The following is a 26,946-nucleotide window of genomic DNA, read 5'->3' on the forward strand; positions in this document are numbered from 1 at the left end:
TCCCAAGTAGATATCGCTGCAGCCCGGAGACCCGCAAGTGGGAGGAGCTTACGCCAACAACAGCAAGTGGGTGGAGCTTATGCCGCAAGTAGGCTGGAGTTCATAGTATCTTAAAAAATGTATATATAACGCATTTTCATAGTTTTTGTAATTATTGTTTGTATCCAAATACCATTCATTGTCAACACTGAATCACGTTTTTACACTATTTTTTTCAAAAGGCTTATAAATCATACAGAAGGATTTTTTTTTAATTAAAAATGTGCACAGTTTCCTGTAAGGGTTAGGTTTAGGTGTAAAAACAATGTGTGCATGCGATTGTGTGTGTGTGTGTGTGTGTGTGTGTGCGCGCGCGCTACCGCCACTAGGAGCGTGAACAATATTACATTACATTAAACAAACCAATTAAAATCTTCTATTACTTTGTACCGCCCACTTGCGGCTTAATGTCCCACCCACTTGCAGCTGGCTCCGACCTCCGTTTATACCTATCTCGGAATAGGAACACAGGAGACGAAGTTCTAGTACAACATCTGCAGAGTTTATTGAAAAATCTTTTAGTTGTGTCTTTCCCAGTGCTCAGTCTAACTTATTCTGACCAGCACTAATTCAACAAGCGCTATCATACCAAAGCAAAGGAAAATTACTAATTAACATGTAGGCTAATGAAAACCTTAAAATTGAGACATTGTCTTATCTTTAATTGTGAAGACAACACAAGATTACATTAAAAAGTAAAACGATTAAATTATTAAGTAAATGAACACTGAATAATAATGAACAAATATACATATATAGAGATATGAAGATAAAGATATGATAAACAAAAGTACAAAGTACAACATGTATGTTTGCTCAGGTTGGGTCTAAGAATACATTTTACTGCATGATAACCATAACACTCGCAACTTCCTTACAGCTCAAATAAGTGTAAAACAGACTGAGTATTGGAGTTCATTATCATCATATTTACATGTATTCATATAGCAGACTCTTGTATCCAAACTGAAATATAAATGTGGAATACAAATGATAAAATACAGGTCAGAATACGGAGAAACAACATCAGTCTCTTGAACTTGATGTGAGCAGAGACTCTCCAGTTCAGACAGATAAATACTCAGTACTACATTCATAAAAAATAACTTGCTCTAATATGTATATTAAGGCAATATATCTACATTATTACCACAACATTGCTTTGCAAAGTGATAGTCAGTTTGTTTTATCATGAATTAAGTCATTTACGGTCCAGGATCTTCACCATATTTCAAATCGTTTGTCTCCGATGAACTGCTTTCTGTCACTGACTTTGTTTCCGAACAGTCTGCAAACACAAAATTGAGCACAATATGATATAAAGTCATCTGAAGTGAAAAAAAGTCAACTGAAGTTAAAGTATTCATCATAAAGTATATCATTAAAGTATATTTTAAGCTAAGCCGTGCACAAAATATGTATCCTAAAATGAACCACTGACATTTATGTATGACAATTCACTTAAAATATGCATTTTTTTATATATCAAAAATACAGACTTAATCATATTTGAATAAAAAATGCTGATCATGTGTCCCTTCAACAATGTGGATTAAAACTAGCATTGCTTGTGTTTTTGTCAACGTATTGTAATTAAAAAATTTATTCACTCAGATTACAGAAAACAGATATGACTTTATAACAAAGAAATCAAACGATTTATGTTTTGTTTAGTTAAATCACTGAAACTACTCTGTTTTATTAATAAATGATGTGGGTTTATAGAGAGTTAATAAACCTACAGTAATAAAACAGCGATCACACACTCACCGTACAGTCTGAATATTGCTGTGAGTGGAGACGACACTGTGGATTCTCTCTGCTGATTCATCTGTGACATTATTGTGACTCAGGCTGTAAGAAGAAATGAGACAGAAACAATAAAATAACAGAAATAATCATCAGTTTGAATAAAGAGTTTCTCTGTTCCTGCCGTGTCTCTGTAACTCACTCCAGAGTCTGAGTTTTGTGCAGATGCGGCAGCAGCGGCTTCATGCAGTCATCAGTGAGTTTACAGTGACTGAGATCCAGTTCTTTCAGCCCTTCAGAATATTCCAGAAACAGCGCCAGATGTTCACAAGCGCTCTGGTCCATCTGAGTGTGACTGAGGTCCATCTCTCCTCCCAAAGCCTGTGAAAGAGCCTCAGTCCTCCTCAAAGAGCTTCTCTGAGATCCACCTTTACTGATACAAGCCAGAAACTGCAGCAGCAGAGCTTTACTGCAGCTGATGGGAGGAACAACACAACGACAGACATCAATGTGAGAATAATATATAATGAGCGCATTATGTCGTATCAGTAATGAAAGGATCTGTCAGGTTTCTCACCTCAGCTGGACTTGAGGCAGGATTGGCCAAAGTTGTTTCAGGGCTGTATCAGAGATCTCACAGTCCTGTAAAATCAGCTTCACAACACTTTGGGTTTTCTGAAGCACAGATGAGATTATTCTACAGTCTTTATTTGTTAGTTTCAAATGTTTTTGCCTTCTCCGTGTGTCTGTTAAATCCAGAGCGGAGCAGCAGGAGAAGTCCAGTCTGTTGTGAAGAGCAGGGAGCAGAGCAGTTGCTGCCTCCTGCTGGAGATCAGAGGATCTGCAGGAATGAAGCAGCTTCAGCAGCAGCAGCCTGTCAACACTAACACACACAAATACTGTTAACATCTTGAGCAAACAACAGTCATATCTATCTAGATTAAGTCTATTAACACATATTGTTATTTCAGTGCAGTTAAATCAGTAAACCTGAGCCGTGTGACTCTGCTGATCAAAGGCAGAAAGCTCTCCAGCTCCTCCTCTGGTATGGAGGTCCAGAGCAGATTGAGTTTGACAGTGTTGCAGTGCTCTAGAGTGAAGCGCAGGGCAGCGCACTGAACAGAGTCCAACACTCTGCCGCTAAGGTTGATGTCATTTCCTGCTGAACTCATCAGACTGGACACATACTGAGGAAAACGAGTCTCATAAATCTCCATAATGATGGACAGAGTAAAGCTGGGGCTCAACCTGTGGAGAATAAGATCACTCAATAAAATCTGCTTTAATCACAGACACTCAATGAACACAAATCCACAAACTGACAAGAAAACTACAAGCAACTTCAGTGACTTAAATGGATGAAACTAATTAGTCATGATGTCAATTTGCAGACTGATCCAGAAGGCTAGTTGGCCATGGGAATTTCTAATGGGTATTTTATGATAGCAGTTTTCAATTATTGTGTAAAATTAAAGTCTGTGTCCAGAACATATAATTATATAGTCTGACCTCAAAAAAAAAAAAAAACTCACTTTTGAGGCATGACTGTGTGTAATTTATGTTGCAGGAAAGTATCTTCAGTTATTAACAACAGACATTATTTTACTCATAAATCAAGTAAAATGAGGTTTTAAAAGCATTTGAAATTCCAGAGGAAACTCATGAGTCAAAAATAGCAATTCTCTTCCAGGTTTTAAAACAACATCTATATCCTTGAGAGATTCTTTTACCTTTTCAGCTGGATTCTGTCTAACACCAGCAGAAGTTCTCTGATGTTTTCACAGGTGATTTTGCTCTTTCTAAAGTCCAACTTCAGATTCAGAGCTTGATGCTGCAGCAGGTAATGAATCTGTTCCCAGGTCAGTGAGCAGGAAGTCAGATCTTTAGACACCTTCTTCAGGAAAGAGTGTGTCAGTTCATCATCCTGTGCTTCATACACCAGTGAAACCAGCTGCTGAAGAGTCTCTTTAGAGAACCTGAACACACACAGACAGAACAGCACTTGTCAGTTTGTGAAACAGGTTGATTTACTCACAAAAATGGACCAACTGAGCTGAACACAGACCTGATAGTCAGATGTTCCTGGAGACTCAACAGAGCCGTGAGAGACAGAGCCTCTGATTTACACTCAGTGAGATCCAAACACTGAACAGACAACAGTCTCAGGAGAGACGACAAGCTGCTCAGGATATGAGAGAGATTTTGCTTTGAGTCTTTTGTGAGCAGTGAAAACTCCTCTGTGGTCAGTGAAGGAGCATTCAATGACCTCAGTGCTCTGGACATCTTCACTAACAGTTTGTCTTCCACACTGTCAAAGATAAAATCAGAGATCATGAGAAACATTCATTAGTTCATTTAAAGATGATTTAAATGGTAAGAATACAGACATTGAATCTAACCTTAGTTTCTGCAGGTGTGTGATGTGGTTGAAGAGCAGTTTGAGTCCTCTGAGAGAGATGACGCTTGTGTTCAGAGTCAGGTTTAGTTTGGAGGGTGAACGGCCCAGAACTCTCCCCACAGATCTGCAGGTGCTGCTGGGTAATTTTCCACTCAGAGTGACGGTGAAGTCTAAAGCTTGAAGCAGAGGAGTCACCTGATCTGCCTTCACTCTCGGTCCAAACACTTTACACAGTGAAGGGATGAACTGATCAGCATTCCTACAGGATTTAATGAATGAAAATGGTTTACAGTTTTTTACAGACGCTAGGACACAATTCTCAATACTTAGGTCACTTTTACAAAACTCTTCACACAGTGAGCACAACAGAAGTCTATGTGGGCTAAACTGAGGATCAATTATCGTTGCTTTGGCACAAAATGCATTCAATGACCACATCTCTCAAATTTCATGAATTCTTTTCTCACTCAGACACAACAACTGCCAAAACTCTTTGTACGTACAGGCCAATTTGCACATGCTTACATACTGTTTTCAAAACTGTTTAACTTATGTTTAAAACAATAACATAATACAAAACTGAATAAGAGAAATTTGCTACATTCCTACAGTAATATTTTAATGAAATATATTTTAAATCTTAAAATTAAATGCTATAAAAACAATTGAATTGTATCTGTATCAGTGGATGGTGTGTATACAAATTCTTGTATTTTGGAATTACTCAGTGCAAAAAAATAAAAATAAATAAACAACATAAAATATTGGTGAATTCTGCATCATGTCTGATTCATTCCAGTAACATATATTGCAGTGAATTATAAACAGAGTTATGTCCTTGTTTTACACAAGAAAACATTGTATAATGCTACATGTTGTTAGTGTTTTTTAGGTAATTGTTTTGTGGGTGACAAAGTGTGTTTGTCGGCTGTCAACCTTTGCTAGTGTTCTGGACGAATGAGTTGATTTGAGACCTGAATGAAGTGTTTTGGTAGTTGTAGTGCATTTTGGATGTGAAATGAACTGCTTTGCCAAGCTGAAAGTTGGTTAGGAGAACTGTGTGAAGAGTTTTGCAAAAGTGACCTAAGTATTGAGAAATGTGTCCTAGCGTCTATAAAAAACTGTAATATACATATATATGTAATTATCCTGTCATGGTAATATTCAAGCATTCTGATTTCAGTTTACAATATGTGGTTGAAAAAGCAAATTTTAAATTAAATATGAAGTAATTTAAAATGGTTTTTAAAACCAGACCTGAGCTGTGAGATGTAGGGCAGACACTGGAGGAATCCCCTCACTTCACTCTCTTCATCTGTCCAGTCTATCAGCTCTACTGGTTTCTTCTCTGTTTGGAGTTTCAGCACTTCTAGGAGGATGGAGCTCTTTCTCTCTGAGAGGTCAATGATCCAGACTGCAGGAGCTGACTGATAAATTGGCTGTAATGCTGGAAGGACACTCCTGCCTGTTTGAGTCTCATAGTCCTTCACATGTGACCACAGATCCAGCAGGAAATCACACTGATACTCAGTATCATCATCATCATCATCATTCTCCTCACAGGGGAAATATGTGTAGCTGCACACAGATGTTAATAGTTGAGTGTAATTTTCTTCTGTATTTTCATCAAACTCTGATGCTGAAACAAACAGATTCAGCAGAAACTTTACAGCAGCTTTTCTCTTCTTGTAGATAATGTCACAAAATCTGTGGAGATAAACACATAATTATCACTTTATTGTACAGTGTAGGAGAATATAAAGTACTGAAAGTGACTCGTTTAATTATTAAATATATATATTTAACATACGTTGGTGAAGTGATTTCATTCACACTAAAACTATTCTTTTTTCAAATGTCATGTAAATGCCTTGGTCTGGATAAAATTGCACCAGTCTGTTTTTTCTAAAGAGAAACTAACAAACTTAGATAATGCAATTGTAGTTTTTCTTCATCCAGCATGCGTTCATGTTAATCACATTGCAATTACAGTTTTTTTTTAAATTGCTTTGGTACTATTTTCACAAGCAACTCGTACATTTTCAAAACTCTTAGTACTAATATCACAACAGATCATCAAAAGTGCACTTTTTTCAAACATTTCAGCATATTTTCAATTGTGTTAGTACAATGCACAAAATCAGAAAGTATCCTTTTCACAACACAAAATAAGTGTTTCACTTTTATAAATGTTTCATTCACAGTAACTGCCTTTCATAATGCTATTACTATCAAACTTTTGATTTGCATCTCTTCTCGTTCAGTTTAATACATTTGTCTATTATTTAATCCAACTGGACTTAATGATTAATCAATGGATCATTTGGTACACCTATAGATTTCTATAGATATTGATTCTATAGGCATAGTTTCTATAGAACTTTATGATATTTTCCGATATGGATAACCAAATGTAATGAATTCTTTTTACATTACAATTTTTTTTTAATTCACTTTGGTACTATTTTCACATCTAAGGTGTACATTTTCAAAACTCTTAGTACAAAACTCCAAATTGATCACACTTGTAACACAGCTAGTCATTCTTTCAAAACCTGATCTCATGCTTTCATCCTAGTTGTACATATTTTCATTCTACATAATCACTGTTTCAAAACACAAGATTGTTGTGATTATGTAATGAGAACATTTGGTTTAATCACAGAAACACAACAGTATGATCTTCTTTCAGTTTAGTACTTTTAACATTCAGTTACAGTTTTTCTCGATTGCTTAAACTCATTTCTTGAAACTATGCCTCGCATTCTCAAAACAGTAAACACAAATCCATAACATCTCACCCAATTCCTCAAACATCCTATTTTCAGGTCAAAATTAAGCTCTACACTCAAAACCATTCACTCTTGCTGACAAACCAAACTTTGCCCTCAGATATCACACACAAGCCCTCTAAAACACACTGGTGCAATAAATTCAAAACAACATTTCCAAAACTGGTAAGCTTGTTGCTTGTGGTTCACCCCCTCAAAAACCTTTTCACATAATGAACACAAAAGACACAACCAATGTATACATTGCACATTTTTATTCATTCATAACACAGTACAAAAATTCTAATACAGTTTTTCTCAATTGTTTACACACAAATATTGGTACTTGAGACACAATGACTACAACATGTAACTCATGCACCAACCCTCTGAACCAATTCTGCTAAACTACAAGCACAATTCCTGCTTTACACTCACATTGCAGTTCTAAAACACACTTTTTTCAAAACTCTACACACAATTCTCTGCATTTGGCACAGTTTTCGGGCAGAAAAATCTCTTGTTTTCACAAGGAACACACTGCCATTCAAATATGCACACTGACTCATCACATGGGCAAACACCTGTCACACATTTTTACAATTAGCAAACAGAGATTTAGCATAAAAGGGCAACAAGTGAGCTCTTCTGTTTTGGAGCAATGGATGCCAACCATAGACAGAGGCAGCATATATATATATATATATATTTTTTTATACTATACTGTAAACAGTAAAATGAATTACTGTATACAGTAAATTCTTCTGTTGTTTTGTATGTATACCACTGTATGTGCAACTTTGCGTTGGTTTGGATGTGCACTGTACATTGTTTTTGTTGGAAAAATAAAATATATTTGTTACCGTGTATTTGTGTGTTCTGTCTATTAAAAAAAAAAAAAAAAAATATATATATATATATATATATATATATATATATATATATATATATATATATATATATATATATATATATATATATATATACACTTACATACATAAGTGTGTTGTAAAATATTTGTAGTGTGTGTGTATATATATATATATATATATATATATATATATATATATATATATATATACTACAAATATTTTACAACACACTTATGTATGTACTGTCTGTAGTAAGTGTAACATTGAACCAAATAAAGACCAAAGTCATTATGATGAATGGAGAAGTGTTTTCCATTCATCATAGTGTTTTACATAAAGCACATCAGTGTTCAACTGGTTCTTCTAAATGTCTATTCATATGATGGTTTGTGTGTGTCATTTGAAAACAAAATACCATTTTGAGAAGAAAGAACATTGTTTTGAATGTAAAGTTTCATTTTGCAGGAGAACTGAGGAGTTTTGCCCATTGTGTGTGTGTTTTTTGATTTGTATGTAGAGTTCTGAGAGTATGAGGCATGCTTTCAGAAAATGTGTGTAAGCAATCGAGAAAAACTGTAAAATAATAAAAATAAAATTTATTCCACCTCAGCAGCTCTTTGGTCTGGGTCAAGCCAGAGAATCTCATCCACATCACAATTGGCCCTAGCCAGGCAGCGGAGGTAAAATCCTCTACATGACTGCCTGATCCACCCCTGGCACGCATATGTCTAGGCATGGAGGAGGTGAACACAGATATGGAAGGTTCTCGGTCATACACTTTCCACCACCATGCAGAAAAACACTCCTCTATTGGGTTTAGAACTGAAACTCTATTTGTATGCGAGGCAATTTGATGCATTTCTTGTACAGTAGCATAGTGCAACAGTGTACTGTATGTGTTGTCACAGCATAGAGTACAGCACTCAGAAGTTACTGTACAGAGCAGTCTTATTGTAAGTACACCTAGCTGTTTTCCTCCCTGAAGGTTCTGATGATGGAGGCAATGATGAAAGACTCAAATTTGGCTGTAATCGTTGCCCAGCCTCCCTCATAGTCATACCATGGACAAGGTCAACTAAAGTGGCTCGAATTTCTTCCGAGATTGCTTGTCTCCTTGCCCTTCCCCTTCCTTATTCTCGTCCTCCTTCTCCACCTCCTCTTCCTCCTCCTCCTCCTCTTCCTCCTCCTCAACCTATTCCTTAATTTCTCTGGATCCGTTGTTCCAAAACTCAATGAACTGATTAGGGCCCTTTTATCTATCTATTGAAGGATCTGATGGATGTGTGTTCAATTTTGACTCTTGGTGTTTTCATCTGGGGAATTGTGTGCTAATTGAGCTCAAGCTGTGCTGACTTCAATGAACAGTATTGAATGCTAGTGCTTTCAAAATGACCACATGGTGTATGCAATAAGATGTTAAGGGAATTTTGTGTAGAGTTTTGCAGTGACAGTTCAACAAATCTGATTCATGTGTCAAAACAGGGTAATAGTGTTTATAGTTTAGGGAAATGGGTGTGCTTTTTGATAAATGGCGTTATGGTTTTGAAATTTTAGTTAAAAAGCCTGGTTATAGTGTTTTAGAAATCGAGAAAAACTGTAATTCAATAGCAAACAATGCAAGATACATGTTTCAAATCACCCTTGTTGCTAAAATAGATTGTTAGATTGTTATTGTTATTGTTATGACCACGGACGGTGCACGTGTGGAGTTTCTTTGAAAGGAGACTGAGCGGAATGCGGGAAATGAAATATACCAGGGCCCGAAATTGTAATGGACTGGAGCTCACGGTTCACATCGAGAGAAATGGGAACACGGGGGCACTGCGATGCGACAGCAAAGGGCACTTACACTTTCGCGATCAATGTGCATGCCACTGATAAGCTTAGTAAATGCACCAATTAAACGCACAGGTCTCCTCTCGTGCGTCCTACCCACTGTGTCGCCGGTCGAGGCAATAACTTTTCGGCAAACCCCACCCCCCTCAGTGAATCCAGAGAAATCTCAGTCCATGGCAAGGCAGGAAATGTATTGTAACCTTCAAGCCCTCAGATGGCAGTGCTTGAGAAACCATCATGTAACTGTGTTACAACCTATACAACCTATAATATTCAGCAGGCGATTTTCGGTCCATTTCATTTTGCTTTACAAATTTGCTTCCACAATTTCAATGGTTTAAATTCGACAGAAAATTCAACACTGCACATCCGGGAACTGCAGAAATAGCAGTAGATTGCCGATGCAGGATGATCTCCATCTACTGTTAGTCGTCCTCACCAGCAGGTGCCGCTAGCGACTCTTAACGAAGACCAAAGTAACGGCTAGAGAGAGTCATTCATTCATTCATTCATTCATTCATTTATGCATTCAAAAAACAGATTTACAGAAATGGAGCAAGCAGTAAGTATACGTGTCTATGATGATTATCATGGCAAGTATATATGTGGAAAAGCTGATAGAGACACCAAAGTGTTTACGTTTGATTTGGTGTCTTCACACTTAGTTTTCCTATCTAGCCTACATGTAAGCAGCTTTCTCTAACAGAAACAAGATTATAACGTAATTCCCCTCCCCGGCGCTGATGTACAGATCAAATATTACATCTGAGGAAGCCATATATTGCTCTCGGTTGTTTAGTTTCCTTAGCTTTACATCACGCCGCTGTGCTGTTACAGTCACGCCTGTCCCGGACTCCGTTTCCCATGATCCTCCCTGTTCCACACCTGAACTCACTTTCGTCATCATCTCTCCCGCTCTCCCTGGATTCTCTGTAACCGGGTCTTCGTCATTTGCACACCCTTTATATTGGACTCACTCCCTGTCCGTTCTTGTTGTTATGTTATTATAGTTGGTATTGTGTGTTTATGCTGTTTGATTCCCTTGCCAATTAAACCCGTCTATTGTGGAAGTTCCGATTCTGCTTCATCCCTGCTGCACTACACCAACTTTGTAACAGCTGCAGTTCTGGGGTTCCCTCATATGTCATACTCCAGGATTCCCCACCGTGGGGACATTTTAGAACGCTTAACAGTGGCTTAATGGACTAATACAGTGATATAAAAGACCAAATACACACATATTATTGCTGATGTAGGCTATACTATATAGGCTATAGGCAAGCAGATGCACTCAGAATATGAACGTATCTTTAGAGACGGTCCCTAAATGAACAGCTATCGAAATAAGCAGTTTCACTTAGAAAAAATGTTTAATTGGTCTTTTATCATCACAATAAACCACAATTCGGTATATACTATGTACAGTTAATGAGATGATGAGCCCAGAACACAATGTGCAAAAGCGTTTTTCTCTCATATTATAAAGAAAATGCTTAGCGTGCAGTGTAGCCTGTTGCATGATTTTTTAAAAATATTTCTTTATGGCAAAGCACATTCTGGGCTCATCTGCTTGTTGAATATAGAATATATAGTGTTGTGTATATTGTACATCAATAAGGTACAAGATGTGTGTTTTCAGTATTGTTCGGGAATCTTGGAGTATGACGTATGAGGGCAACAACAGTACAGCACAGTGTTGAACAAGCTATGATAAGAGTTAAGGAAACGAAACAACTGAGATGTAATTGTTTAGCATTCCTCAGATGTAGTGTGTGTTATAGGCTACATAAGCATCAGGGAGAAAAGCGTTACAATCTCGTTCATGTTAGAGAAAGCTGCTTGCATGTAGTCTATACACAGGGAAAGTAATCGTGAAAACATTGAATTAAACGTAAACACTGCTTTTGTGTCTTTATCAGCTTTTCTGCATATATTCTGGCCCTGATGCATCGGCAATCTACTGCTATTCCTGCAGTTCCCGGATCCAATGTTGAATTCACTGTCGAATTTGAACCACTGAATTTGTGGAAGGGAATTTGTAAAGTGAAATAAAATGAACCGAAAATTGCTTTTTGAATATTTTAGGTTGTATTTTTAAACAGACTGAATATGTTGGAAGTGAAATCTGAAAGGTGAATATGAATCACTTCAAATTTTTTATAATGAAAATGTGTGTGAAATGTTTTGAACTGAAATATTCACAGTATAAATATAAGACCATGTTGAATTCCAGCCCATAAAAAAAAAAAATACAATGCAATTTAAATACAATTCAATTAGTATATAATAAAGACTGAGACAAATCAGTGTGTCTCAATTATTTGTTATAGTTAACCAATAACTGTTTAAAGCTCACTCTGGGGTCTGTCCCCATCCCCGAGAAGTTCTCAGTTACAAGTTTTATTGCGCCAAAGAATGTTGGTTGCCACACAGAAGAGCAGAAAAGAGCAGAGACAAAGAGACACACAGAAAACCTGCATCTTTCCTGCATTTTTCCCACAGAAGACAGCCTTTCCTGCATTAATTTATAGACAGACTGTTCTATAAATGAACATGCATATCCCAGGAAATGGTATCCATTATTACTGTTTGTTGTATTGTACTCAGTATTGTATTCACATGTTTTATGATACATTTAAGGTAACTTCAATTATGCCATGTTTTCTTTTCCAGATTGTCTTTGACTTTTCCCCATAGCTCCATTTCCGGCCCCACTTCCGGTTCAACTCTATCATTGCTCATTTTTACCTACGTATGTGTGTGACCTGCGTGTATGTTATGTGTTTGTTAGTTTAGTTATGTGTTTGTGAGTTAGTTAATAAAACCTGTGCACAATACATGTTTGGTTCTGACTCCGTCTGCTAATAAATTGCCTCTTAAATGATTTAGATCTTGACTACATGCTCTGAGTAGTACTGTACAATAAGAATGTTGTTTCCCATAACCTGGAAATGAACATTTCTTAGAATTAATAAACAATCAACACTGAGTGTTCACTGGATGAACAGGTTAATTGATTGTAATATTAATTTTAATATAGCTACATGAAGTTAATCTGATTAACTGATTCACATATTCATAATTGATCATAATTAATAACCATAATGAGTTATTAATAATTATTAATATTTCCCATTTGAGTTAATTCGCAACATGGGATTGTACAAAGACTTATACTGCCATCAAGAAGATCTTTCCTGGGAAGCAAGACAATGCCAGGCCTCCTTCTACATGCTACAACAGCTGTTTCTTAGACACTCTACACCATAAAGTGGATGTGCTTGACTGTCTGCCTGCAGATCTGATCTGTCTCCTTCTGAAAATGTACAGCCCATCATGAAAAGGAGAATCAGACTACGATGACTACGTACTGTTGAAAGGCTGTCTTGTATCAGGCAAGATTGGGAAAAAAATCCACCTGCAAAACTGTAACATTTAGTATACTCAATTTGGCCAAGTTGGCCAGTGAACACATTGGAAATCTTTTTTTACTTTTTTTTTTTTTCTTCTCCGTATTATTGATTTAATTGCATTTTACAAAATGTCCCATTTTTTCTGGAAATGGGATTGTACAACACTAGTGCTATTGAAAAAAAAACACATCAGTATTGTGTTTTTCTGTGATGATATGCAATTCTATTCTGGTTCATGTTCACATACATATTGTTTAATAAATATTTAAGTTAATTTCATTGATTCTATTGTGAGCACTGAATACAATAAAACAAACATGGTGGTCTTTTTCCCATGAGACTCTCACCTGAGCTGTGAGATGTAGGGCAGACACTGGAGGAATCCCCTCACTTCACTCTCTTCATCTGTCCAGTCTATCAGCTCTACTGGTTTCTTCTCTGTTTGGAGTTTCAGCACTTCTAGGAGGATGGAGCTCTTTCTCTCTGAGAGGTTTATGATCCAGACTGCAGGAGCTGACTGATAAATTGACTGTAATGCTGGAAGGACACTCCTGCCTGTTTGAGTCTCATAGTCCTTCACATGTGACCACAGATCCAGCAGGAAATCACATCTCTCATAATTTACAGATGACAGCAGTTTCTTCACAGTTTCTTCTAGTGTCTCTTTCTGGTGGAGAGCAGCTTGAAGACACAAATCCAGTATGAATAATCTCTTTCTTTTCTCCCATGATTCAGCAGTTTTATTTTGTGGTTTAACAAATCTAAGGAAAGAGTGAACAAGAGATGACAAAGGAGAAAAATAAAGATTCTTGAAATTAATCAAACAGTTTGTCAAATAATACTGTAGGTCAAAAGTGATGAACAAAGTGATGAAAAAAGATGTTTTTGTAATTATCCAAGTTGTCAGTTTTGCCCTGAGTTAGAATTAAATTTTTTTCTGGCAAAATATAAAAATGATACGGGCAAGTGTAACCACACTGGCTAAAATCAACAACAAAGAGGGTATAACTGCAAATAAACTGTGAAACATAATTAAACAAATATAGTAATTTAAATAATTTCCTAAAACCACAAATTTTTAATTAACAAATTCAGTTGATGTTAAAGTAACTCTTTGTCAAACAGATGGTCGCTCCACCATTATTGATTCATCGCTAAACACATTGGCTGCATTTACACTGTCAACCAATTCCCCAGATATATAGAAACCTAAATATATTCACGTATCAGCTGTCAGTCTCGCTGTGTGGAAGAAAACATTATGAACTCAGGCACACAGATCCACTGATCACAAACAGATGTGAAGTGAGGCACTCGCCAGCTCCTGTTGTTAGTCACCACAACTCAAGACCAACACGTTTCAGAAGTGGTATTGCCTAACTGAGACTTCTTGGTCTAAATCATACATAGTAAACAAGGTCGATATTATTATTAATGTAAATGCAGTCAGTTTAATTTCAAGTAAACAGTAGGGGAAAAAATGGATAGGTATTAAAACAACAGATCTGTCTTACAGTATAAATGCAGCCAAAATCTTCAGCTACATTAAAACAACAGAAATTAAGCTTACATCACTAATATATCTGGTATAAATGTATTTCAAATTAATCTAAATTAACAACATTATTTATTAATGCATATACCCACTGAGCAAATTACGTCCAGAAGACGTCTTTTTGAGGTCTTGTCTCAGGTTGAAAAGACGTCCACTGAGGGGCCAGAATGAAAGTTTTTATGACGTCTTTTTTTGACGTCTTCTGGACATCCGATATAGACGAACACGCAGAATCACCAAAGGAGAAAAATCACAATTTTTCACCACCATCGTGGAGATGAGTGTTTGCTTTAGTTGGGCTCTTGACCCTTGCCTTATTAATATTAGAGTTTGTTTGGGCAGTTAACTGAGTCATAACAGCCAGACAAGTAAAGAGAAATTATCAGGTGTTGGTTATGTTTTCACGTAACCATTATTTGACCTGAATCATTGAACTCATCTAGAGCCCAATCTCTGAGTTGGATTAACAGTTATTGATTACAGCAGCACTGTGATTCTACAGCAGAAGATCAGCTTTTACAGTATGATTCAAATGATTTCAGAAAAGGTGTGTTGAACAAAAAAAAATATTCATTTTAGGCACACACAGACATCAAGAATCAGCCCGTGAATCTCAACAGTGGTGACCATCAAAAAGCATGTTGCAGTGCATTCTGGGAGCCACCAATCAAAATTCATCCATGGCTCCCATCATGCATTGCTGCATGAATAAATTATGAGCTTAATTGTCTTAGTAATTTCCTTTATTCTCATATTTTATTTTGTTCTGTTTATGTGACTTTTTAGTAGCTTGTTTTCTAATGTTCAGAGTTGATCTGTTGATCAGAATATGTTGCTTGTCACCGTCGTTGAGATTCACAGGCTGATTCTTGATGTCTGTGTGTGCCTAAGAGAAAGATTTTTTTGCATGTGAAATCCTTCAGATTATATTGATGAAGCTGATTTTGTGCTGTAGAATCGCAGTGCTGCTGTAATCAATAATGTGAATCTAACTCAGAGATTGGGCTCTAAATGAGTTCAGTGATTCAGATCAAATAATGGTTATGTGAAAACATAACCAACACCTGATCATTTCTCTTTACTTGTCTGGCTGTCATAACTCAGTTAAAACTGCCCAAACAAACTCTAATATTAATAAGGCAAGGGTCAAGAGCCCAACTAAAGCAAACACTCATCTCCACGATGGTGGCTTAAAAATGGTGATTTTTCTCCTTTGGTGATTCTGCGTGTTCGTCTATATCGGATGTCCTGAAGACGTCAAAAAAAGACGTCATAAAAACTTTCATTCTGGCCCCTCAGTGGACGTCTTTTCAACCTGAGACAAGACCTCAAAAAGACGTCTTCTGGACGTAATTTGCTCAGTGGGTACACTTCCGTTCAAAAGTTTGGGATCTGTAAGATTTTCGGTAAGTTTCATCTGCTCACCAAGGCTGCATTTTTTAAATTAAAAATACAGCAAAAACAGTAATATTGTGAAATATTATTACAATTTAAAATAACTGTTTTCAATTTGAATATATTTTAAAATGTAATTTATTCCTGTGATCAAAGCTGAATTTTCAGCATCATTACTCCAGTCTTCAGTGTCACATGATCCTTCAGAAATCATTCTAATATGATGATTTGCTGCTCAAGAAACATTATTGTGTACAATTGTACAAAATATGTGTACAAAATTTTTTTTAGGATTCTTTGATGAATAGTAAGTTCAAAAGAACAGCGTTTATTTGAAATATAATCTTTAGTAACATTATAAATGTTACATTATACAATTTACTGTCACTTTTGATCAATTTAATCTAGATCCTTGCTGAATAAAATTATTTTTATTTCTTTTAAAAAAAAAACAATAAAAAAACCCCACAATTCTTACTGACGCCAAACTTTTGAAAGGTAGTATATAATGTTAAAAAAGCTTTGTATTTCAGATAAATGCTGTTCTTTTGAACTTTTTTTTGCTGTTGGGAAATTACATTTTATATGATTAAAGTTGACTTTGTTATGCTAAAATTACTTAATTACTTGAGTCATTTTACTTGGTCAATAATCGATGTAAAATGCTAAGAATCGGATTAATCGTGATCTATACCGATTCAGCGCTTTAAAATATATAAACAATAAATTACTTCATGCGCGAATTAATGGAGACATGTGCCATAATTTGCGCCCTCACAGCTTTCCTTCACAGATACACACGGCTGCACTCTACCGCCTCTCACTGGATTGCGCTCACGCTCCATCCGTAGCCCACATTTGAGCTGTCCTCAGGACGGCCACTGCTGTTCACATGAGCAGATGACAGTTCTCTATTAAGACAACAATAGTCCTGAGTCAAACCGCTCGAGCCATTGATAAAGCTGCCAAGTCATTGCGTGGTCACTAATGTTGAAATGTTATGTAAATTTCCACAAATGCCAATTTTTATAGGCTATTAAAATAAAGTTATGTAGCATCATTGAGAACTAACATGAACTAACATTAACAATGGACAAAAGGTTTTTTGTTTGTTTGTTTTTTGCTCTTACTCTTTGACCTCCTGAAGGTCGCTGTGGAATTCGCACCCTGACAAAGACACATTGAGGGAAGCATTTCAATAACCCTATGAATGCATATCAAAATGCAGAATCGAATCGAATTAATTGAATCGCATCGAATTTTAATGTGAATCATCTCGAATTGAATCATTCTGAATTTGCAAAAATCGTTCTTGAATCGAATCAAACACCTATGAATCGTGAATCGAATTGAATATCTGTCTACACAAAGATTCACAACAGCCCTGTTTCACACATAATCCGTCTGCAGTGCGTATGCGTTGCGTATTTTTTTACGCACCCATGTTAACGGATGAATATCTGTCTACACAAAGATTCACAGCCCTAGTCACAACATGTTCACACGCGGTTGCGGTCCGTCATTGCGTTCCAGGAGCGGTGCGTCTGCAGCAGTGCAGTGATCGTTTACGTACCGAGTCTATTTCAGATTGTGTGTGGGCAAAATAAACGTGGATTGAAAATTGTAAAAAAAAAAAAAAAAAAAAAACAATTATGCACATTTAAACTACTTTGTACATTTAGTACATTACATAAAGAATTTTTTTTTTTTTTAATGATTTAACGCCATGCCAGCAACAAGCTATATTCATGCCAAAAGGAAACATTTCAGTTTCACAGTTCAGTTGTATCATTTCAAAACAATTATTTTATTTTATAAAAATGAACAGTGTTTACTTGCATAATGCGATCAGATATGTTTTTCCCCATCGTTGGAGGGAAACTCGCATCCCAGCAGACAATGACGTGACAGGCGGACCTAAACCAACCTATTCAAAAACAAGGTGACATGGATGACACTCGTCTCATCGTTGAGGTGGAAAAACATAAAATTATGTATGACCCGCAGAATGTAGCCTATTGTACAAAGATTTGAATGCGAAGGAAAAGGCATGGGAAGCAGTTTCGTCGGCTGTTGGTGTCGACAGTAAGTTTTCAAATCTTTGTGTCATGTTTACGTGTACTAAACTACTCCAGCAACTGTCAATATATAAGCGTAATGAATATAACATTACGCACTGCAAACGTGTGCTGTGTGAAACAGGCGCTAGTCAGTAACATGTTCCAGTACTTTTGGTCACATGAGCAATGTGTGGGTTCAAACAAAAGATGCTATCTTCTAAGTTGTGTATCAGATCCAGATGTAAATAACTGGGAATAAAAGCTGAAATGTTGATCTCTCCTCTCATATTCATATTTTGATGTCCAACCCAAATGTTTTCAGTCTACAGCAAAAATAAAGGAATTGGCCTCACTGACTGTATAAACTGAGACAAACAACACCAAATATGACAGACAGAGCAACACAGACCGCTTCCTAAAGACACAAAAGCTGACATTGGTTTGGAGGTGATTTATAAATTCCTGGTTGTGACGTCACCCGCCTATAACGTTCCTTCACACCACTGGACTGATTTTACATGTGCTTAAAGACACAATCACAGAGAGGTGTTTCCATAGTGTCGTAAACTTATGATGCAGCTCGAGTTTCCTTGAACGGGAAATAGTCTGACCAACTAGCAATTAGTTAAGGCTAACCAGTCTTACTTTTCTATTCAAATGACACAGTCCCACTTTATAATTAGGTGGTTTTAACTAATATGTACTTATATTTAATTTAATCATTTGCACTTATTGTGTACATACATGTTTTATATTGTATTTATATTTTAAAAACTATCCTGCATGTAATAACATCTGTAATTATTTTCTGTAATTACTTTTATAATTAATCTGTTGACCCATCCCTTACGCCTTAAACCAACCTTAAACCACCCCATACCACCATAACCTGTTCCTAATCTTACCCGTATACACCTCAAAAACAGCACAAGAGTTTTGCAATACTTTGTACTTATTTTTTGATGTAAGTACATAGTAGCTAAGGCCACCTAATATAAAGTAGGACCAATTACACCAATGCTTTTTAATTAACTTGGTTTAAGACAGTTATGATCAGTCTTAAAGAAAAAAAAAAAAAGAAAAAAAAAAAAAATTGTAAGACTAGTCTAAGTGTAATGAAGAGTCTGGAGAGAGCGGATCCATTTGCAGCTTTTATTAAAAGGCAGATGTGTACAGGCTAGGGCAAAACAATACCGTAATCAGGGACAGGCAGAAGGTCGGGGCTGGCAGCATAGAAACAAGATCGGGTCACAGGCAGAGTTTGAGGCAGGCGGCTATATGGCTCAGAGTCGGTACACAGGCAGAGTTCAGGGTAGGCAGCAGAGGTTCGATAGAGATAAACAGTCCAAGTCGTAACAAGATATCAGTCCACAGGATAAACGCTCAGAAATGACCACTAATAGCAAGGTAGACTTCGCGAAGCTGAGTGTGTGTGTGTGTGTGTGTGTGTCATGAATACGGCTCCCGCGGCTCTTCATCCCGGCCGCCGGAGGGAGCCGTCACCGGAATATTGACTTGCTCTCATTTGGACTACAATTCCCATGGGCCCTCATTCCTGGGACTGATTGCGCACACACCTGCATCACATCACACTCACTCCATAAAACACTCACACACACATCCATGCACCGCGAAGTCTTGATTTGCCTTGGTGATCATTTCTAAGCGTTTTCTTGTGGACTGTTAACCTGTTATCGATTGGACTGCCTTACCTCTGAGAACCTTTGCTGCCGACCCTGATCTCTGCCTGTTTCCTGGACTCTGTTTGCTTGCCGCCTGCCACGATCCCTGCCTGTTGTAAGACCTTGTTTCATTGCCGCCTGTCTCGACCCAAGCCTGTCCCTGATTACGTTACTGTCTTGTCCCTGTTTTGCATTGTGCTACCTTGTCTTAATAAAGACGCTGCAAATGGATCCTCACGCTGTTGACACATCATTACAGAAGACTTCGCCCTCAAACGATCCAGCAGCCCTCATGCAAATCTCCACCGAGCTTTCAGCACAAGCCAATCAGCTCGCGGTGCATCAGCATCAACTGAATCGACTCACCTCTCTCACCGAGGAACTAGTGAGAACTTTGCAAAGTCTCCGCTTCGCCTCTCCTGAGGCCGCCATGCCACCACCTCCCGCCGCTACCAGTCCGGCAATCTCGCCGTCTCCAGTCAACCCACGTCTCGCTCTGCCTGAGAAATTCGACGGCAATCCTATCAAATGTAAGGGCTTCCTGTTACAATGTTCCCTGTTTGTTAACCAACAACCATCCTTGTACTCCACAGAGATTAGTCGCATTTCCTTTGTGTGTTCCTTGCTCACGGGCAAAGCGCTAGACTGGGCCACAGCAGTATGGAGAGAGGACAGCTCGGTGTTTCCCACTTTCGCGGCGTTTCTACAAAGCTTCAAGGAGGTGTTCGAACACCCGGAGGGCGGCAAGAGTGCTGGTGACCAACTGCTCACGTTAACACAAGGAAGGTCCACGGCTGCGGAGTTTGCTCTACAGTTCCGCACGCTGGCCGCGCAGACCAACTGGGTGGAGGACACGCTGAAACTACTCTTCCGCAAAGGCCTAAACCTGGAGCTACAGGCAGAACTGGCATGCCGCGACGAGGGCAGATCATTAACCTCGTTCATAGAGCTGGCCATCCACATTGATAATCTCATTCGCTCCCGCCGGCCGCTCCGTCCCCTCGCCACCAGCGCGGCCACACCTGAACCCATGCAGCTTGGCTATACCCCTCTTCTGCCTGAGGAACGAGAAAGAAGACGCCGAATGCATCTGTGTCTCTACTGCGGACAGGCCGGCCACCTCAAGATAAACTGCCCAGTCAGACCCAATGTCTCCAACCCCAGATCGGTGAGTTCAGAATACCCCTCTAACTGCCTGAAAATACCCATCCAAATCACCCATAACGGCCGGGTGGTGTCCACTCACGCACTCCTGGACTCCGGGGCCGCTGGAAACTTCATATCAGACACTTTCACCCATGAGCATAACATTCAGTTAACCAACTGTCATTCTCCGTTAACAGTGGAGGCGCTAGACGGGAAACCCATAGGAGGAGGAAGGGTGTCACATATCACCTCTGAGCTCGGTCTGCAAACTGGGGCTCTTCATAAGGAACAAATTCACTTTTATGTCATTCACTCGCCCAACAACCCTGTCATCCTAGGTCTGCCCTGGCTCCGTACGCACAACCCTGTCATTTCCTGGAAGGAGGGTCAGATCATCCAGTGGGACCCCGCTTGTCATCAACGCTGTCTGAGTCCAGTTCTACCCATAGCGATTCACGCCATAACCGTCAATGAAGTTCCAGTCGACCACGAAACAGCCATTCCGGCCGAATACAATGACCTGGCGCTAGCTTTCAGTAAATCCAAGACCACCGAATTGCCGCCACATCGTTCCAGTGACTGTGCGATTGACCTGCTGCCTGGGTCCTGCTGCCTGGGTCTACGCCCCCCAAGGGTCGTATCTTTCCTCTGTCCCAACCGGAGGAGGAGGCTATGAAGTCATACATCGAGGGGGAACTGGCTAAGGGATTCATTCGGCCCTCGACCTCTCCCGCCTCATCAGGGTTCTTTTTCGTTAAGAAGAAGGACGGCAGCCTCCGACGGCAGCCTCCGACCTTGCATTGACTATCGTGGACTCAATGACATCACCATAAAGTTCAGGTATCCATTACCACTAGTACCAGCGGCCCTTGAACAACTTCGGCAAGCCCAATACTACACCAAGCTAGACCTCCGGTGTGCTTATAACCTGATTCGGATCCGAGCAGGCGATGAGTGGAAGACTGCATTCTCTACCTCCTCTGGCCACTACGAAACCCTTGTCATGCCCTTCGGGTTATCCAACAGTCCCTCAGTTTTCCAGTCATTTATCAATGATGTCTTTCGAGATATGCTAAATCGATGGGTAGTGGTTTACATCGACGACATCCTGATCTACTCCAACACATACCACGAACACATCCAACATGTCCGAGCCGTTCTACAACGCCTGATCCAACACAAACTCTACGCTAAGGCCGAGAAATGTGAATTTCATCGCACGTCCACTTCTTTCCTGGGCTACATCATCAGCCGTGAGGGAGTAGCGATGGATGATGGGAAGGTTAAGGCGGTGCTGGAATGGCCGCAACCACATACACTTAAGGAATTACAACGGTTCCTGGGGTTCGCCAACTTTTACCGGCGATTTATTAGAAACTTCAGCGGAGTGGCCGCTCCCTTAACCACCATGACAAGACGCAAAACTTCTCGTCTCACCTGGTCACCAGAGGCAGTCCGAGCGTTCCAGGAACTGAAGAGACGCTTTACATCAGCACCAATTCTTCGTCACCCAGATCCCGAGCTCCCGTTCACTGTGGAGGTGGACGCCTCCAATACTGGCATAGGGGCCGTGTTTTCCCAGCGACAGGGTGAACCATCCAAAATGTTTCCCTGTGCATTCTACTCCCGTAAGCTGTCCGCCGCCGAACGCAACTATGATGTGGGCAACAGGGAGTTATTGGCCATGAAAGCGGCGCTGGAGGAGTGGCGTCATTGGCTTGAGGGGGCCAAGCATCCATTCGTAATTCTGACTGATCACAAAAACTTGGAGTATCTGCGATCTGCCAAGCGCCTAAACCCACGACAGGCCAGATGGGCAATGTTCTTCACCCGCTTTGATTTCACAGTCACTTACAGGCCCGGGTCAAAGAATGTAAAGGCGGACGCACTATCAAGGCAAACGGATGAGCCGGAGCGCTCAGGGAACACCGAAAATATTCTGCCCGAGACTCTGCTGCTCGCCCCCGTGCAGTGGGATATAATGACAGAAATCTCACAAGCTAACGAACAGATCGCAATCCCAGCAACCTGTCCACCTGACCGCACCTTCGTTCCCGCACATCTCCGAGACAGACTGCTGCACCAGGTCCACGATTTCCCCAGTTCCGGCCATCCGGGCATCACTGCCACTCTCCAGCTCTTGCAGAACCAGTTCTGGTGGGAAACCATGCCCGCTGATGTTACCACCTTCCTCAACCACTGTACGGCCTGTCAAACTACCAAAGCTTCCCATCAAGCCCCGGCCGGTCTTCTTCAACCACTCCCCATTCCACAACGTCCCTGGTCCCATATAGCCATCGACTTTGTAACCGATCTACCCGAGTCTCAGGGAAACACCACCATCCTCACTGTTATCGATCGCTTCTCCAAAACCTGCCGTCTTCTGCCACTACCCAAACTTCCCACCGCAATGGAAACCGCCGAACTCCTGTGCAATGCGGTCTTCCGTTTCTACGGATTACCTGACGACATAGTATCCGACAGAGGACCTCAGTTCACCTCCCGCGTCTGGGCCGCTTTCTTCAAACAACTTAATATCAACATCAGTCTCACCTCTGGGTACCATCCTGAATCTAATGGACAAACTGAACGCATGAACCAGGAATTGACACGGTTCCTACGCACCTACTGCAGTCAGAACCAGACGGACTGGAGCCGTTATCTAATATGGGCTGAGTACGCACAGAATTCCCTACGAAAACCTGCTACTGGCATCACCCCATTCCAGTGCGTCCTGGGCTTTCAACCTCCGCTCTTTCCCTGGTCTGGCCAACCATCAGAGCTACCTGCAGTTACTGAATGGATGCGCAGAAGTGAGGAGACTTGGGATTCAGCACACCATCACCTACAGCAGGGCAGTAAGACGCCAAGAACTTCATGCCAATCGCCATCGACGGCCCAATCCTCACTACACTGTTGGGCAATGGGTATGGCTATCCACCAAGGATCTTCGCCTCCGACTTCCATGTCGCAAACTCAGTCCCAGGTTTGTAGGGCCTTTTCAAATCATAAAACAAATTACCCCTGTATCATTCCGTCTAGACTTGCCTTCTAATTATCGCATTTCTCCCACTTTCCATGTGTCGTTGCTGAAACCCTCCGGGGGACCGAGAGAGGAGCCTGCGGGAGCCGAGGCCCACAACCCCCCACCCCTGATCATCGAAGGCGAGGAGGTCTATCAGGTCCGGGATCTACTCGATTCCAGGCGCCGGGGTGGAAAGCTGCAGTATCTGGTGGACTGGGAGGGGTACGGCCCGGAGGAGCGATCCTGGGTCAACAGGGACGATATCCTGGACCCATCACTCATGGAGGAATTCCACCGGACGCATCCGGAGCGACCGGCCCCTCGTCCACGCGGTAGACCCCGGCGCCCACTTCCTCGCGTCTGGAGCCGCTCGCAGGGGGGGGGCTCTGTCATGAATACGGCTCCCGCGGCTCTTCATCCCGGCCGCCGGAGGGAGCCGTCAACCGGAATATTGACTTGCTCTCATTTGGACTACAATTCCCATGGGCCCTCATTCCTGGGACTGATTGCGCACACACCTGCATCACATCACACTCACTCCATAAAACACTCACACACACATCCATGCACCGCGAAGTCTTGATTTGCCTTTGGTGATCATTTCTAAGCGTTTTCTTGTGGACTGTTAACCTGTTATCGATTGGACTGCCTTACCTCTGAGAACCTTTGCTGCCGACCCTGATCTCTGCCTGTTTCCTGGACTCTGTTTGCTTGCCGCCTGCCACGATCCCTGCCTGTTGTAAGACCTTGTTTCATTGCCGCCTGTCTCGACCCAAGCCTGTCCCTGATTACGTTACTGTCTTGTCCCTGTTTTGCATTGTGCTACCTTGTCTTAATAAAGACGCTGCAAATGGATCCTCACGCTGTTGACACATCATTACAGTGTGTGTGCGTCTTAAATAGTGTGGTGTGATATGGTGCAGGTGTGAGGTAATCAGTCCCAGGAATGCGGGCCTATGGGAAATGGAGTCCAGATGAGTATGAATCAATATTCCGGTGAGGCTCCCTCCGGTGGCCCGGAGGATGCACCGGAGGAGCTGTATTCGTGACAGAGCCCCCACCCTGCGAGCGGCTCCAGACGCGAGGAGGCGGACGCCGGGGTCTACCACGAGGCCACGGGGCCGGTCTCTCCGGATGCGTCCGATGGAACTCTTCCAAGAGGTTGGGGTCCAGAATATCATTCGCATTGACCCAGGATCGCTCCTCCGGACCGTACCCCTCCCAGTCAACCAGGTATTGAAGCCTCTGGCCCCGGTGCCTTGAATCGAGCAACTCTCGAACACGATAAGCCTCCTCGCCCTCTATCATCAGCGGTGGGGGTTGTTCGTCCTCAGCCTCCTCCGGATACCCTCCCGGGCCCCCGGAGGGTTTCAACAGAGAGACATGAAAAGTGGGAGAAACACGGTAATTAGCAGGTAAGTCTAAACGAAAGGATACTGGGGTGATTTGTTTTACAATTTGAAAAGGCCCGACATACCTGGGACTGAGTTTTCTGCATGGAAGTCTCAACTGGAGATCTCGGGTGGATAGCCATACCCACTGGCCCAAAGCATACTGAGGTTGGAGTCGTCGACGTCGGTTAGCCTGAGCTTCGTGCCTCCTAACGGCACGCTGGAGATGTTGGTGGGCCAAGTCCCAAGTCTCCTCACTTCTCTGCATCCATGCGCTGACTGCTGGTAACTCTGAAGGTTCGCCAGACCATGGGAACAAGGGTGGTTGATATCCCAGGACACATTGGAACGGAGTGATGCCAGTGGAGGGTTTTTGTAAGGAATTCTGTGCATACTCTGCCCACATGAGATAACGGCTCCATTCTGTTTGTTGGCGATGACAGTAAGTGCGGAGGAATCGAGTGAGTTCTTGATTCATTCATTCGGTCTGGCCGTTGGATTCTGGATGATAGCCTGATGTAAGACTGATATTGACGTTTAATTGCTTGAAGAAGGCAGTCCAGACCCGGGAGGTGAATTGGGGGCCTCTGTCTGACACAATGTCATCGGGTAAGCCATAAAGTCGAAACACATAATTACATAGTACCTCAGCAGTCTCAAAGGCCGTGGGCAGTTTAGGGAGTGGTATCAGTCGGCAGGCCTTGGAGAACCGGTCAATTACTGTCAGAATGGTGGTATTACCTTGAGAGGAAGGCAGATCAGTGATGAAATCTATGGCGATGTGTGACCAGGGCCGTTGAGGGATGGTAACTGGCGGGTAACTGGTGGGTCGGCTTGGAAGTCTGACAGGCAATGCAGTGATGAATGAACTGAGTGACGTCTTGTGACATGGTTTCCCACCAGAAACGATTCTGCAGTAGATTGAGCGTGGCTGTGATGCTGGGGTGACCTGAACTGGGTGAGTCATGTACCTGATGTAACACCTTGTCCCGGAGATGTACTGGGACATAAGTGCGGTTGAGCGGGCAGGTAGGTGGTGGAGCTGTCTGTTCATTGGCTTGGGTCAATTCAGTCATGATATCCCACTGAACGGGGCGAGAAGGAGAGATTCAGGGATGATATGTTCTTCGTTCTTTTCCTGTTCGATGAGCTCAGTTTGACGAGACAGGGCATCCGCCTTGGTGTTTTTGGACCCGGGTCTGTAAGTTACTTTAAAATTGAATCGAGTGAAGAACATAGCCCATTGAGCTTGCCGTGGATTTAGTCGTTTGGCTGAACGCAAGTATTCCAGATTTTTGTGATCGGTAAACACAGTGAATGGATGTTGTGCCCCCTCCAACCAATGCCGCCACTCTTCGAGGGCGGCCTTCATTGCTAACAGTTCCCGATCTTCTACATCATAATTCCGTTCAGCAGCTGATAACTTACGAGAGTAGAAAGCGCATGGATACATTTTTTCGGGATCGCCCTGGCATTGGGATAGAATAGCGCCAATACCTGTGTTAGAGGCGTCCACCTCCACGATGAATGGCCGTTCTGGGTCCGGGTGACGGAGGATGGGTGCAGAAGTGAATCGAGCTTTAAGCTCTTGGAAAGCTCGGTTTGAGTCAGGGG

The 26,946-nt window shown here is 41.1% G+C and overlaps 1 protein-coding gene across 1 annotated transcript in view; it reads right to left on the reverse strand.

Annotated features, from left to right (window-relative positions):
- Nucleotides 1-519: 519 nt before the first annotated feature.
- Nucleotides 520-26,946, reverse strand: part of LOC125248253 — a 296,590-nt gene continuing 270,163 nt past the window's right edge. Inside the window, exons 22-31 of the mRNA XM_048159978.1 lie at nt 13,426-13,839; nt 5,444-5,893; nt 4,188-4,445; nt 3,854-4,096; nt 3,519-3,764; nt 2,779-3,036; nt 2,366-2,671; nt 1,991-2,263; nt 1,810-1,893; nt 520-1,327 (exon numbers count right to left, since the gene is read on the reverse strand). Coding sequence (XP_048015935.1) covers nt 1,261-1,327; nt 1,810-1,893; nt 1,991-2,263; nt 2,366-2,671; nt 2,779-3,036; nt 3,519-3,764; nt 3,854-4,096; nt 4,188-4,445; nt 5,444-5,893; nt 13,426-13,839 — 2,599 coding nt within the window. The 3' untranslated portion in view covers nt 520-1,260. The remainder of the gene's footprint in view (nt 1,328-1,809; nt 1,894-1,990; nt 2,264-2,365; nt 2,672-2,778; nt 3,037-3,518; nt 3,765-3,853; nt 4,097-4,187; nt 4,446-5,443; nt 5,894-13,425; nt 13,840-26,946) is intronic.

The sequence above is a fragment of the Megalobrama amblycephala genome, linkage group LG16 (assembly GCF_018812025.1).
Source record: "Megalobrama amblycephala isolate DHTTF-2021 linkage group LG16, ASM1881202v1, whole genome shotgun sequence".
Lineage (NCBI taxonomy): Eukaryota > Metazoa > Chordata > Actinopteri > Cypriniformes > Xenocyprididae > Megalobrama > Megalobrama amblycephala.